The sequence below is a fragment of the Myotis yumanensis genome, unplaced genomic scaffold (genome assembly GCF_028538775.1).
Source record: "Myotis yumanensis isolate MYYU_CA2020_CCGP unplaced genomic scaffold, mMyoYum1.0.hap1 SCAF_7, whole genome shotgun sequence".
Classification (NCBI taxonomy): domain Eukaryota; kingdom Metazoa; phylum Chordata; class Mammalia; order Chiroptera; family Vespertilionidae; genus Myotis; species Myotis yumanensis.
In genome coordinates this window covers 18221785-18236003 of record NW_027223758.1, presented here as the reverse complement: position 1 = coordinate 18236003, position 14219 = coordinate 18221785, and the positions used below count along the sequence as shown (strand labels likewise).

General features: G+C 42.2%; 2 protein-coding genes across 7 annotated transcripts in view; both read left to right on the top strand.

Moving 5' to 3' along the window:
* The first annotated feature begins 4788 nt into the window (after nucleotides 1-4788).
* Nucleotides 4789-8759, top strand: PET117 (PET117 cytochrome c oxidase chaperone). The gene is made up of 2 exons (XM_070419869.1): nucleotides 4789-4958; nucleotides 8609-8759. The coding sequence occupies exons 1-2, from the start codon at nucleotides 4809-4811 to the stop codon at nucleotides 8750-8752; spliced, it is 294 nt and encodes a 97-aa protein (XP_070275970.1). The 5' UTR covers nucleotides 4789-4808; the 3' UTR covers nucleotides 8753-8759.
* A 304-nt stretch (nucleotides 8760-9063) lies between these two features.
* KAT14 (lysine acetyltransferase 14) overlaps nucleotides 9064-14219 on the top strand; it is a 61416-nt gene continuing 56260 nt past the window's right edge. For 4 of the 6 annotated variants that reach the window (XR_011472103.1, XM_070419865.1, XM_070419866.1 and 1 more), the window contains exons 1-3: nucleotides 9064-9329; nucleotides 11365-11483; nucleotides 13310-13504. Coding sequence is in view for 5 of the 6 variants with exons in the window: in XM_070419865.1 (XP_070275966.1) it covers nucleotides 9071-9329; nucleotides 11365-11483; nucleotides 13310-13504 (573 nt within the window). In the remaining variant the exon portion in view is untranslated. The remainder of the gene's footprint in view (nucleotides 9330-11364; nucleotides 11484-13309; nucleotides 13505-14219) is intronic. The other 2 variants (XM_070419868.1, XM_070419867.1) reach the window with 1 other exon arrangement.

Here is a 14219-nt window from a genome sequence, read left to right as displayed (position 1 = left end):
CTGCACTGATGGTGCCGGCCTCACTCTCACCGCTGACAATCTTGGGGCCAGCAGTGGGTGTGAGTGCTGGGCAGGACTGCGGCACACAGGAGCAAAGAATTTTCAGTAACCACCAGAGGCTCACCCCGATGACAGCAACGGGAGCCCCACCTTGGTCTGGCACCACCCCCCCCACCTGCTCCACCATCCTGCACATGGCCAACGTCCGCCATGTTCTGCACTCTGCCACCTGCTGCCCATGCCTGCTATGTTCCACGCATGGCCCCTGGTGGTCAGTGCACGTTTTAGCGACCGGTTGTTTGGTTGTTCTGCCGTTCAGTCTATTTGCATATTAGCCTTTTATTATATAGCATAGTCACCATGGTGTACATTAGATTCTCAGAATTTATAATCTTATAACTGAAATAGTCAACAAGTATATGAAAAAATATTTAACATTACTAATCATCAGGGTAATGCAAATTACAACTGCAATGAGATATCACTACACACCTGTTAGAAAGGCTATTATCAAAAAGACAAAGGGTGCACTGACTGGTTTGGCTCAGTTGATAAAGCTTTGGCCCATGAACTGAAGGGTCACAGGTTTTTTTGTTTGTTTGTTTGTTTTTAAATATATTTTATTGATTTTTTACAGAGAGGAAGGGAGAGAGACAGAGAGCCAGAAACATCGATGAGAGAGAAACACTGATCAGCTGCCTCTTGCACACCCCCCACTGGGGACGCGCCCGCAACCAAGATACATGCCCTTGACCGGAATCAAACCCGGGACCTTTCAGTCCGCAGGCCGATGCTCTATCCACTGAGCCAAACCGGTTTCGGCAGGGTCACAGGTTTGATTCCAGTCAAGGGCAGGTTCAATCCCTGCCCTAGTCTGGGTGCGTGCAGGGGGCAACCAATCAATGTGTCTCTCTCACATCATTGTTTCTCTCTGTCTCTCCCCTCCCTTCCACTCTCTCTCTAAAAAAAAAAAAAAAAATCAGTGGAAAAATATCCTTGGGTGAGGATTAACAACAACAACAACAAAAAGACAGGGGATAAGGATGTGGAGAAAAGGGAACCCCTAGTGAGCTATAAATTGCTGCACTGTAAATATAAATTGATATAGCCACTATGAAAAACAGTATAGAAGTTTCTCAAAAAATTAAAAATAGAACTACCTTATGATTCAGCAATCCCTGGGTATATAACCAACGGAGATTAAATTGGGATCTCTTTTTTAAAAAAAATATATTTTATTGATTTTTTACAGAGAGGAAGGGAGAGGGATAGAGAGTTAGAAACATCGATGAGAGAGAAACATCGATCAGCTGCCTCCTGCACACTCCCTACTGGGGATGTGCCCATAACCAAGGTACATGCCCTTGACCGGAATCAGACCTGGGACCTTTCAGTCCGCAAGTCGACGCTCTATCCACTGAGCCAAACTGGCCATGGCTAAATTGGGATCTTGAAAAGGTATCTGCACTTCCATGTTTACTGCAGCATCATTCAGATTATCCAACATGTAGAAATAACCTGTGTTCATCGGCAGATGAATGTATAAAGAAGTTGTGATATATACACACAATGAAATATTTTTCGGCCATAAGGAGAAGGAAATCCTCCCATTTGCCACAGCATGGATGAGCCTGGAGGACATTATGCTAAATGAAATAAGCCAGGCAAAGAAAAACAAATACTTTTTAAAGGTCTAACTCATAGCAGCAGAGTGGAATGGTGGTTGCAGGGGCTGAAGGCTCTAGGAAATGGGGAGATGCTAGCTAAAGCATAAACAGCTGCCAAATGTGTGCCTGAATGTGCTAAATGTTTGCTAATGTCATGAGGTCATGTTTTTTACCCTCCCTGTGGGTGTGTTGGCTTCAAATTTAAGTCTTAGACCTTGTAGTAGAAGTTCCACCTGTACATATATCTGTGATTATTTCAGTAGCACCTCTCACCCAGAGTCTCCAATGGTTAAGCAGGATTTTTTCCATTTAATCAGCATTAGAGATGGTTTACCACAGAGAGAGAGAGAGAGGAATTTAAGAGCAGTTTCTGTAGGAGAGTTGTTGGAAGATTCTGACAGAGCACTTTGTCTTGAATCTTCTGTGTTGGGTGATACTGACTCTAGAGCAGTAGACCTACACCCACACTTTGGGGGAACAGTTCATTGCTGTCTAAGCTGTGGCTGCTATAACAAAAAATACCATAAACTGAGTAGATTAAACAACAGAAATTTATTTCTCACAGCTTTGAGGCTGGGAAGTCAGAGATCAGGTGCTGGCATGGTTAGGTTCTAGTGAGGGCCCTCTTCCTGGTTTGCTGATGGCCACCTTCTTGCCGTGTCCTTACACGGTAGAGAGGTAGCTTGAGCTCTAGTGTCTTTCTCTTCTTACAAGGACAGTAATCCCATCATGGTCTCTACCCCCATAACCTCATCTAAACCTAATTTCCTACTAAAGGTTTTCCTCCTGATACCATGCCATCAGAGGTTATGATTTCAACATAAGAATGGGGGGGGGGGGGGCGGACACACAAACATGCAGTCCATAACCATTCCTACTCGTAAACTGCTTTTTAAATTGTGATTATTTGATATGCCAGTCTGTCTTTCTTGCAGAAATTAAGCTGCGTGAGGGATGGCGTGGGGATGGGGGAACCTTGAATCCACTGCTCCTGGCACATTCAGTCAAAGTTTGTTGGAAAAAAATAAAAAGTCAATTAGCAAGTCTGGACTTGTATTCATTACTAGAAACTCTTCAAGTTGTCCCAGAAAACTGCTTTTGTTAAAACACTGCATACACTTAGAAATATACTTAGACTGCCGAAACCGGTTTGGCTCAGTGGATAGAGCGTCGGCCTGCGGACTGAAAGGTCCCAGGTTCGATTCCGGTCAAGGGCATGTACCTGGGTTGCGGGCACATCCCCACTAGGAGGTGTGCAGGAGGCAGCTGATCGATGTTTCTCTCTCATCGATGTTTCTAACTCTCTATCCCTCTCCCTTCCTCTCTGTAAAAAATCAATAAAATATATTAAAAAAAAAAAGAAATATACTTAGACTAAATGGAAATCATGATAATGAAAAAAAAAAGGTGGTTTTAGTGTTTGATGGCATGCAGTCATTCTCTCACAACCTAGCAATTTATGTGACAATAATCATACAATACATCCTGCTCAGGCTTATAAATATTTAAGCAGATAATCCATCGTTTAATTTGACACTGTTAACATTTAAAGGCTCTTTCAAAAGTATAGTAACAAAATATTTTAAGAAGACGTTGAAAAATTAGTGATGACAGGATGAAAGACCATCTAATTCTCTGGGCTGCAGTCTAAGGACATGTTGATGGTTTATTGGGAAACAATATCTGGAGAAGACAATATAAAAGTAGTCCAATTGTAGTAGACTACAATTAAAAGTAGTCTAGTAGTTTTTTTTTCTTTACAGAAATATGCAAATACACCCTGAATTAAATTGCTTCTGACTTCAAGGTCTATTAGGGCAAGACTCCTGTTTTCCAATTCAACGGTTCATTCCTCCAGCTGAGAAATATGTTGTGAACAAAATGACACTTGAAAGGATTTTTTCAACTTTTTTATTATTTCGTTTTATTGTATTACATTTCTTCAGAGCAGTATCACTCATGCCATTTACACTTGCATAACTTAGGCTGGAATAGTAAAGCGCTACAGAAATGAATGTCAAAGAAGCCCTTGGTGAGGTTAAGATCGAGGCCAAATTAATATCATCCAAAGTTGTTTCCTTAGGAAAAGTTTGTTTTCTATGAATTCTGGCAAGTAAGAATCATTTAATGACAATACCTCTTCATTAGAAAGCCAAACGTCTTTCTGCACCTTGGACAGAACCTTCAGCTATTCTCGAAGCACTCCTTCATTCCATCATTTATGTTTCTAGTGATGTGGGCTCAGGAATCCTGTTGTATAAATGGCGGGAACTGAGGCTCAGGGTGTCAAAGTGATCTCTTAAGGATTACCTGGGCAAGGAGGTAACCAGCTCTTTTCATATCAGGGAGCAAGGAGGTGTCGCTGCCCAGTCAGCAGGCTCTTTAGCCAGAAGATTATGATTTTAAGAAAAATCAGACCCTGACCAGCCACCCCACAGCGTCAAGGTGAAAGCAGATGACTGTGTCTACATTTAACTAGCAAAACTCCATCTCCTGGTGGCACCTGCCCCGCCAAAGGGACAATGAGGGCTGAGTTTGGTGAAGCTGCTATTGAGCAAATAGCAGCATCGTCGCGGGTGGTGGTGGTTGGGGGGGGGGGGGAAGGTGATACAATGAAGAGGTGCAGGCATGGAACCCTCCAACTCACCCCGGCGAGGAGCTGGGGCTCTAATTTATTTATTTACATTTTAATTTCTTTATTGATTAAGGTATTACATATTTGTCCTCATCCCCCCATTACCTTCCCCAACCTCCCCCCGCCGCCCTCACGCCCTCACCTCACTGCTGTCTGGGTCCATTGGTTAGGCTTATATGCATGCATACAAGTCCTTTGGTTGATCTCTCCCCCTTACCCCCTCCCTCCCCTACCTTCCCTCTGAGGTTTGACAGTCTGATCGATGCTTCCCTGTCTCTGGATCTGTTTTGGGGGGCTCTAATTTAGAATTTGAATTGGGAGTGCTTTAACCCGGCCGCCTGTAGGGTAAAGAGAGCATCCCTCCGTTCCCCAGGCGCCACCCGCAGTCGCACTGCCGCGGAGCCGCTCGGCTCTCGATTGCTCGCGCCTGGCGGCAGCGGCCCGCATCGCAGTGGCTGGGGATCTGCGCTCCAGGGGTCGGGTCTGGCTCGCACTGGCGGCGACGCATGCTCGGCGGCGCCCTGGCCCTCGCGTGGTGGGAGGGGGCGCCCGGCGCGGGGATGTCGAGGAGCTCGAAGCTGGTGCTGGGCCTCTCGGTGGTGCTGACGGCGGCCACCGTGGTCGGCGTGCATCTGAACCAGCGGCAGGACCGGCAGGTCGGTGTCACGTGACGGTCTCTTCCGGGCCCGGCGGCGGCGGCGGTCTTGGGGGTCTCCGGTCACTCCGCGTGGTTTCCTGCTGGTCCTGGTCTTTCCTTCTCTCCCGCCCTCGCCCCCGCGGCGGTGCGGCCCGGCACCCGCACACTCACCCACGCGTCGCGGGCTCGGCCTGGGGCGCTGTACCCCCCCACCCCCCACCCCCGGCCGCTTGCGCCCTCGAGGTCCAGGCCACCCTCCCGCCCGCGGGCGCCTGGGAGCCCGGCCCTCGGCGCTGAAGTTTGGCTCCGCGAACGCACGCCCGTGGGGTGGGGAGCGGCCCCGTTTTCTAGTGGCCGCCAGCTGGCAGCGACACGACCTTTCAGAATGTCACTGGGGCCGCAGGAGGTGGAGGAGGGGAGGCGTTTCCTTGGGGTGCACTCAGCAGGTTATGGCCTCTCCACCCCCAGGCCCACGATTGGTCCTGCGGTGTTTAAATGCGAATAAGACTTTATCCCACGATAAAGAAGCATTCCCGCATCCGCCTTCTTGCCTTTGGCCTAGGTAATTTGGTGAGATGCTTGTATGTTGTTCTGTTGTTTTTATCTTTATTGTTGAAAGCAATACACGTGTTCCTTTTCTCCCCTATTGACCCCTTCTAGCCCGTCCCGGGCCCCGCCCCCGGCCTTCGCCTCACTATTGTCTGTGTCCATGGGATCCACACAAGTTCTTCCTTGATCTCCATGAAAGCTAGATTCTGTGAACGTTAACGATGCCAGCCTCCAATTTTTCTTTTTTTGGTACTTACATCCCTAGAAATAATACCCTGACTTGCTGATCACTGGCCTGACTGACCATTCTATGTCTCTCTGCTCATACTTTCTTATTCAAGTTAGTAAACGGTTAATGACTGATCACTGTGCGCCAGGAACTTTTGGGAAACAAAGATAAGGAAGCAAAGCCGCCCCAGAGACAGACTAACTGATTGAAAACAGCGCTGCATGTTGAGTGTGGGAACCGGAACTGGGTGGTTGGTGAACTCTCAGAGGACACCTGGGCGCGGGTATTGGTAGAGCCTAGTTGGCCAGGGGTGAACGCAATGACCTGAATCAATAGTAAAGTCACTGCTTGCATTGGACTGTGCTGTGTGCTCGGTATTCAGATATGAAGCAGATGAGGGCTTTGTCCTCGGTGTTCACAATCCACGGAAATCAGAGGAGAGGACACCTGTGAAGATACAAGAATTGTGTGGAGGAGGGAATGGGGTGATTAATGATGAAAGGGCTTGGAAGAGACTAGAGATTTGGGATTCTAAAGGGGTAGCTTTTGTATTAGAGGCAGGAATCTTCCTCCCAAGAAGGAAGAAGATGGTGATCCCAAGAAAAATTGAGAGGGAGTAGAGTGTGTCAGATATAGCTTCGAGGTCAGTGAACAGGGAATCTCAGTGTCAGGTAGGACTGGATTATTAGAGCTTGGTTCTGAAACCTAGCCACACACCCGATGTTCCTGGAAAGTTTTTACAATGCAGCTGAGGCTGGGCCCTACTCCAGGCCTATTAAATCAGAATCTCTTGGGGATGGGGATTCTGCTTAGATATGTTTTGTTTATTGATTTTAGAGAGGAAGGAAGAGGGAGAGAGAGAGAGAAACATCAGTGATGAGAGAAAATCATTGATCAGCTGCCTCCTGCACGCCCCGCACTGTGGATGGAGCCCGAAACCCCCAGCAAGTGCCCTGATCTGGATTGAAACTCAGTCACCGAGCCACACCAGCTGGGCTTAAGTATGTTTTAAAAGCGACCCAGCCCTAGCCTGTTTGGCTCAGTGGATAGAGCGTCATCCTTCGGACTGAAGGGTCCTGGGTTCGATTCCGGTCAAGGGCACATGAAGGGGTTTTGGGCTCAGTCCCCAGTAGGGGGCCTGCAAAAGGCAGCCAATCATTATTCTCTCTCATCATTGATGTTTGTCTCTTTCTCCTCCCTTTCTCTCTGAAATCAATAAAAAATATTTAAAAAGAAATAAAAGTGACCCAGAGGATTCTAGCAGGCAGCCAGGGTTAAGAAACCCTGGCTGCCTGCTAGAGTGGAAGAACAGGTAGATTTAGATATTTGGAAGTTAGAGATGAAGAAAAGATTGACCAGCATAACCTGTGTTTATCTTATCTTACATCCAATCATTCATTGTGGGCTTACTTTCTAGCAGTGGGGAAGAGTTGGCCAAATGATTGACATGGTGGATATGTAAGAAGGTTCAAGGAAGCAAGAAATAAATAATGACTGTTGTTTCTTGACTGTCTACTACATACCAGGCACTGTACCAAGCATTTTATATACATTATCTTTCATCCTCATGGGAACCCTGCAAAACAAGTAGTACTTACGTGAGGAGCCAGAGTTCTAGGTGTTAGAATTGGAATAGTGGAGAAGCCTTAGTGGTTAGTAAGTGAGGTGGTTCGTAAGGTAGTTAAGTGGACCTCACAGGAAAGATGTGGGAGGCGGTCAGCATGCCCATTGAAACTTGGAGGAAGAGAGCAAATGATGGATTCAAGAGCAAGATCCTAAGCATGTACTCAAGTCTCTGAAAAGGGTAGGATCTCAGACAGTTGTGGCGGGATTACAGTGGAAGGTATGAGCTTTGGGGGTGGGGTGGTGAGGAGCACAGGATCGGAAGAATTGGGGAGGGAGGAGTGGAATGAGCACTTCCTTTTCTGTCTTTGGAGGTCTTGCCAAGGGTTCAGGGATCAAGAAAGTTGGTTTTCAGTTGAATTATTAGTCTTAGGACCCTCTACTCCTCATAATAGGGAATGAAGCTCTAAGCCTCGAGGTCCAGCAAGTAGATACTTGGTGAAAGTCTCTTAAATAGATATCATAATAATTTTTAAAAAAAGTTCAGACCCCTGCCCAATCCCCATTAATTCTGCCTCACAAGGCTGCTGTTAGAAACTTATTAGAGTATTTTGTGACCTGTGACTATAAAATGTTATTTATTAGTCATGACTGGATTGATGCTTTAAAAAGTCTTGTCTTTGGTGCCAGGTCCATGTTCTTTAGTGCTTATCAAAGTAACTGCCATTGATGGGCCTTTAATTTTTCCTCTGATAGTAGCATTCTATTTTTTTTCCTTCTCTGTTAAGTAATTGATTAGTAATTTTGTATAATTTTTACTTTTTCTCTTTGTATACTAGAAGCTGGGTTTTTTCACTTTTTTGCATCTACCTTATAGCTTGTTCATATTTTAGCAGTCTTTTTTTTTCTTTGATGTTTATTCAGCTAGGAAAATTGCTAACAGGAAAGTAGTTCACAGAGTTACTGTAATAATTCTTATCAAATATTTTAAGTGTCATATATCAATTAAAAGTTTTAAAATTCAACAGTGACAGTTTTTCTTTTTTAATTGTTATTTCCATTTAAATTTTCTATACTCAGTGTTCAGCAATTTTTTAAAATATGGTCAATAGTCATTCAAGTAATAACGTTATAGCATACTCCCAGATTAATTTGATGGTTTCTTTATTACATTTTACATTTATAGAGAAAGTTAAAAGAGTAGTTGGATATTTGGCGTCTGAAAGTTTTAAGTGTATTTTGGTAACACTGTTATTTGGTTTTGAATGTAACAAGGATGGGAACCACCTGTTCAGGGTGCTACTGAAATCTGTTTCTTACATTTTTAGAGGCTTCGTGACGGAGTGATCAGAGACATTGAGAGGCAAAATCGGAAAAAAGAAAACATTCGTCTTTTGGGAGAACAGATTCTTTTGACTGAGCAACTTGAAGCCGAAAGAGAGAAGATGTTATTGGCAAAGGATCTCAAATAACATGACTTGAAATCAATGTGAAATATTGATGGGACAGATAGTGTTGAATGTGTATGTGCATGTGAGTGTGTTGATGGAGAATAGCTTAGTAAGATTTTCAACCTTTTTTTGGTCACTGTCCTTTTTAACTCAATCAAGGAAAAGGACAATGGATTATACTAAATTATTACTTTAAAAGTTCATTATATCTGAGTAGAGAATAGGGCAGACACTCTCCTGAAGAGTTTTTGTTTGTGTAATCCTGATAAAGGCCTCTTTAAGCTTGGTCAGAGCTTAGGATTGTTACGGAAGCAATTCTGACCCTCTGAGAAAGAAGGGATGGATAGTAACATCCACCTAGGTAGTTTGATAAGTCGCCATGATGATGAAGCCACAAGAACCTCTACCTCAGAAGGACTGGAGGAGGGTGAGGTGGAGGGGGAGACTCTCCTGATTGTTGAATCGGAGGACCAGGCATCAGTGGACTTGTCTCATGATCAGAGTGGGGATTCCCTCAACAGTGATGAAGGAGATGTGTCCTGGATGGAGGAGCAGCTGTCCTACTTCTGTGACAAATGCCAAAAATGGATACCAGCCAGTAAGGAGCTTCTCGATTCCTCTGATCTGTCAGTTTCTATGTGTTTGTTTTTCTAACCTGTGGGGGGAAAAAAAGAATGTAAAATAGACCTAAATAAAAAGATAATTATTATATTTTTAGTTTAGTTGATTAACTACAAATTTATATAAAACAGACACATTTATTCTTATAAAAATTACTGTTGATATTTATCACATTGTTAAAATAACATTCTTGATGGTAACCCAATAAAGACTAGAAAATTGGATATCCTGTGTTACTTAAAAAAATTAGCCAGATTTTTCTAATAAGGCTATGTTAAGACTTTGGGGCCCAGTGTAGAATTAAAGTTCAAGTTCATAAAAATTACTCTTAGTATTTAACTTACATGGAAAATTCCTGCTATGGTAGGCTGAAGTAAGGCCAGAATTAGCAGATTAGAGTTGTATGCTCTTTTTTTCCTAGGATCATTCTTGTTATCTCTTTTTGGCCTCTATGATCTGCTGACAAGAGATAGATACACACACATGCTCCCCTGATACTTTAATTTTTCAACTCAGTCTTTTCACCTGCTAGCTTCCTAGTTCTCAAGGAAGATATGCTTTGCCAGTCATCATGTGTCTTACCACAACAGGGTTTTCCTTTTAGGCAGAGACTAGTAAAGACGTATGCACTAGAGCCGTGGTCGGCAAACTGCGGCTCACGAGCCACATGTGGCTCTTTGGCCCCTTGAGTGTGGCTCTTCCTAAGCCGTAGGAGTACCCTAATTAAGTTAATAACAGTGTACCTACCTATATAGTTTAAGTTAAAAAAATTTGGCTCTCAAAAGAAATTTCAATCGTTGTACTGTTGATATTTGGCTCTGTTGACTAATGAGTTTGCCGACCACTGCACTAGAGGAATTCTTTGTGTAATAGAATTTGTAACTAGGTAATTGTGAAGTGGGTTATTTTCTGGTATGTGGAAATGTTTTTGGTGAAGATTCAACTATTCAGATTAATAGTTACTACTAACACATAACTTTTCACAGAAAACAAATCTAGACTTCATTATAGGTACATTTTGTTTGTGAGGTGTCTCTTTCTGCTTATTAATTCAGGGTCCTGCCTGAAAATCTCAGTGGCTTTCTCCTTGTCCTGACGTATACATCTTAACCTGCCCTTTATGATTATGCCACTGCTAACTTCTTTAGCCTCTCTCTCTAGTATCCTATTATCCTCATACATAAACAGACCTCTGCTGTTAGGGTGAGCTTTTAATTCTCTACAAACAAGTCTCTCTCATCCCTGGGACTCAGCACATTTTAATTTTCTTTCTGGAATATTCATCTCTAGCTTCCATGCCCTTCCCCCATACACACAAGCACCTCTTTTCCCCTGGCCAATTCTAGTCATCCTGTAGAACCCACTTTTTCTAGCTCTCCTATCTTCCCTTTTATGTGCCCTCACATTGCCCTTACTACTGCAGTGGTTTTCATATCTTCCAGAGCATGTGTATCTTTAAAAAATGCAGACCCAGGCTCCACTTCAGAGATTGATTTATTTCATGTGTCGTAAGCCAAGACATTAAAACAAAACCATTCTGATGTACAGTGAGGATGGAGAACCACTGTGCTGTTGTGATTACCTATTTCCTCATGTTTCCCCTACAGAATTTGTAAACTGAGAGCAGTTACTATGCCTGTCTTGGGCATAGTATTCCCAGTTCCTAGCCCAGAGCCTGATACTCGGTGGGAGCTCAGGTATTTTTTGAAAGAGTGTGTGAAGAGACCTGTAGGAGTCTGGAATGTTAACAGTTGGAAAATCCAGTGAGCAATAATAACTGCTTTTTCCAACATCTTCCAAAAGTTAGGGAACCAAAGACCTTCATGGGCATACCCTGATGTTGGAAGAATAAAAATCTCTATTCCCTTCCCTGCCTCCTTCTATCATGAACCGGCTGAAATAAAGGAAAAACAGTATGGGAAACTTAAAATCTGGTTGCTAAATGAATTAAACCTTTGAGTTACCCCTCTTCTTAGATAAACCTATGATATACTTTTTTGTTCTTCTCCTAGGTCAGCTGAGGGAACAGCTCAGTTACCTTAAGGGTGATAATTTCTTTAGGTTTACTTGTTCGGATTGCTCAGAAGATGGCAAGGAGCAGTATGAAAGGCTGAAGCTAACATGGCAGCAAGTGAGTAAAGGCTCTTCCCATAGAATTCAGGAGGTTGGTCCTCCAAGGAATTTATTGGAATATCTACAGAAAGAGGAACTTATATGAGATTTTGAGCTGATTGGAGGGTCACTTTTTATTTCCCCATGAAAATTATATATTGAATGTGTGAAGAAAGGAGTTCTTAGACGGGACTCACTGCTAACTTAGTGAATTGGGTTTGAGATTCTTGAAAACTTCACACATGATATCATTTTTATCTATAATACCAAATTTTGATTTTAATTGAAAATGAGGGTCACATTTTTCTGGCAGCCTTTTTTTGAACAATGAAACCATTTTTAAAATTGTAAAGATGGCCACATAGGAAATAAATTTGGAAGGCATGGTTGATTGCAGAAACCAACATAATCCACTTTTCTGCATTTGAATGCAAACCTATTTGAATATTTTTTGTTTGATGAATACTTATGTCTGCTTTTTAAAAAATCCTCACCCTGTTAATTTAGAGAGGAAGGGAGAGAGAGAATCATCAATCTGTTGCCTCCCGCATCCCATCTGGCGATCAAACCCACACAATCTAGGTATGTGCCCTGACCAGGAATTGAACCCACAATCTTTTGGTGCCCAGGACAGCACTCCAATCAACAGCCACCAAACCAGGGCCCTATGTCTGCTTTTAACCATCTTCAGTACCAATACCATAATCCAACTATATAGTCTGAATAATAGCTTTTTATTGATCTTTGGTTATATTAATTTTTGGTTTGTTTTTATATTAATACTAGTATATCTATAGTAGGCACAATGTACATATAGTCTTTAAGCTCTAAAATGAATGAATTATGCATTTTCAATTTTATGTTTATTGATTCAACAAATTTTGAGTGCCTGGAAACTACTGTGATGAACAAGACAGCTATAACCCGTGCCCCAGGTGTGACATTCTAGACATTTCTTTTAGATTGTAAGCAGACAAATAAGTTAGTTACCCATAGCACTTTTTTGTTATGAAGGAAATGAACAGGGTAATGAGAAAAATTGTAGATTATACCATCTAGGCCACTTCAGGTGTTCCTTGTAAATTGTAGTTGCTTTACCAGCCTTAGATGTCTTAGTTATCAGAGCTTTATTAGATAGCTCATCATGAAATCTGTCAGTGCTCAATAGAAAGAGTGAGTCTTTGACTTGTCTGAAAATGTATTAGTAGAAAATGAAGTTTGTATTGAGGATATAGTCTCATGAATATTGTAATTCCAATATTTTTCTCGAAGCATACATGAGATCTGCCTCTAGCCAAGGTCAGGTTAATATTAATAGGTTATTCTGATGTGTGCATATGTAGGCAGAATTGCATTTGCCTGCAGGTAGCTTTTCAAAAGCTATAGTATGGAAGAGCAAATATATGTATTTTTGTTATTTTCAAGAATGTGAGTTTTCTGTGAAGGTTCTTTTTAAAAGAAAAAGTAGTGTTTATTGTGTTGCTCAGAATATGTAATATTGGCTCAGTTTGCACATTTAGTTAAACTAACATCCCTTGAAAATTATTTTTTACTTCCAAAGACACACTGATGGTAGATAATACTGGTCTGATTAAATCATAACTTAGATCAGACACATCTGGTTCTTGGCAAGCTACTGATCAGTGTTTCTGTTGCATCTTAAAAACTCAGTCTCATTAAAGAGCTGAAAGAGACTCAGTTGGTCTTGAGTAGATTCCATTGATGCCACCAAATACTGGTTATAGATATATTGGAATGTGAATTTTCTGTGTGTTTTTTAAATCTTAAACTTTGTATTTGTTAATTTATCAAAGTAATACATAGAAATGCTTGCTTGTATTACAGAATACCAACAGTAAAAAGAGGTCTGATCTCCTGACTAAAAGGCCTCTTTCTCCCATGTCCTCTTTCTGTCTCCTGCACTCCTCTTTGGTGGCTTCTGAACAACAGTTTGAAATGCAGGAGAAATTTTATCATGTGCTTGGGAAGGAGAGTGTATTTTTTACATTCTTGTCCTGGACAGTTATCCTTACCTTGCAGGTAAAGAAAGAGACCATGTTGGTTTTTCAAGATGCTTGGGAAGTGCCTGCTGTGGCTGTGCCAGCCCTGGGCTAGGCCCTGGGATGCACTGGTTCACAGGGCTAGCTTGGTCTGAGAGTGGGAGAGCAGAAAATTGAACTGGGATTAATTCTTTTAGATTATAAATTCCAGGACAGGAGGAAAACTATGTCCTTTATATATTGAATTTGTAGTTTCCTCAGAAAATACTGTGATAATAGATAAAAGTTGTTTTCAAGTAAGTATGTGAATTTTAACTTTTTTTTTTTTTTAAATATATTTTATTGATTTTTTACAGAGAGGAAGGGAGAGAGATAGAGAGTTAGAAACATCGATGAGAGAGAAACATCGATCAGCTGCCTCCTGCACATCTCCTACTGGGGATGTGCCCACAACCCAGGTACATGCCCTTGACCGGAATCGAACCTGGGACCTTTCAGTCCGCAGGCCGACGCTCTATCCACTGAGCCAAATCGGTTTCGGCAACTTTTTAAAGTCATGAAATGTTTCATATATTAAAAAAATAGTATCAGAAATAAGTAAATTAATAGATACTTCTGTATTTACCACTGAGATTAACAGTGAATCCTGTTTCTGGGTTACTCTAGGAGTCTGAGAGCGGCCAGAAGTTCACTTCATTCTTTCCTTAGAGTATTTTTTGAACAGTAACTTTTAAAAATTGAGGTAATATATACAT

Excerpts from the sequence above, each read along its gene's own strand:
- PET117 (XM_070419869.1), top strand. The coding sequence starts at position 4,809 with ATGCTCGGCGGCGCCCTGGCCCTCGCGTGGTGGGAGGGGGCGCCCGGC. Across the intron at positions 4,959-8,608 it reads ACCAGCGGCAGGACCGGCAG|AGGCTTCGTGACGGAGTGAT; the intron begins GTCGGTGTCACG and ends TTACATTTTTAG.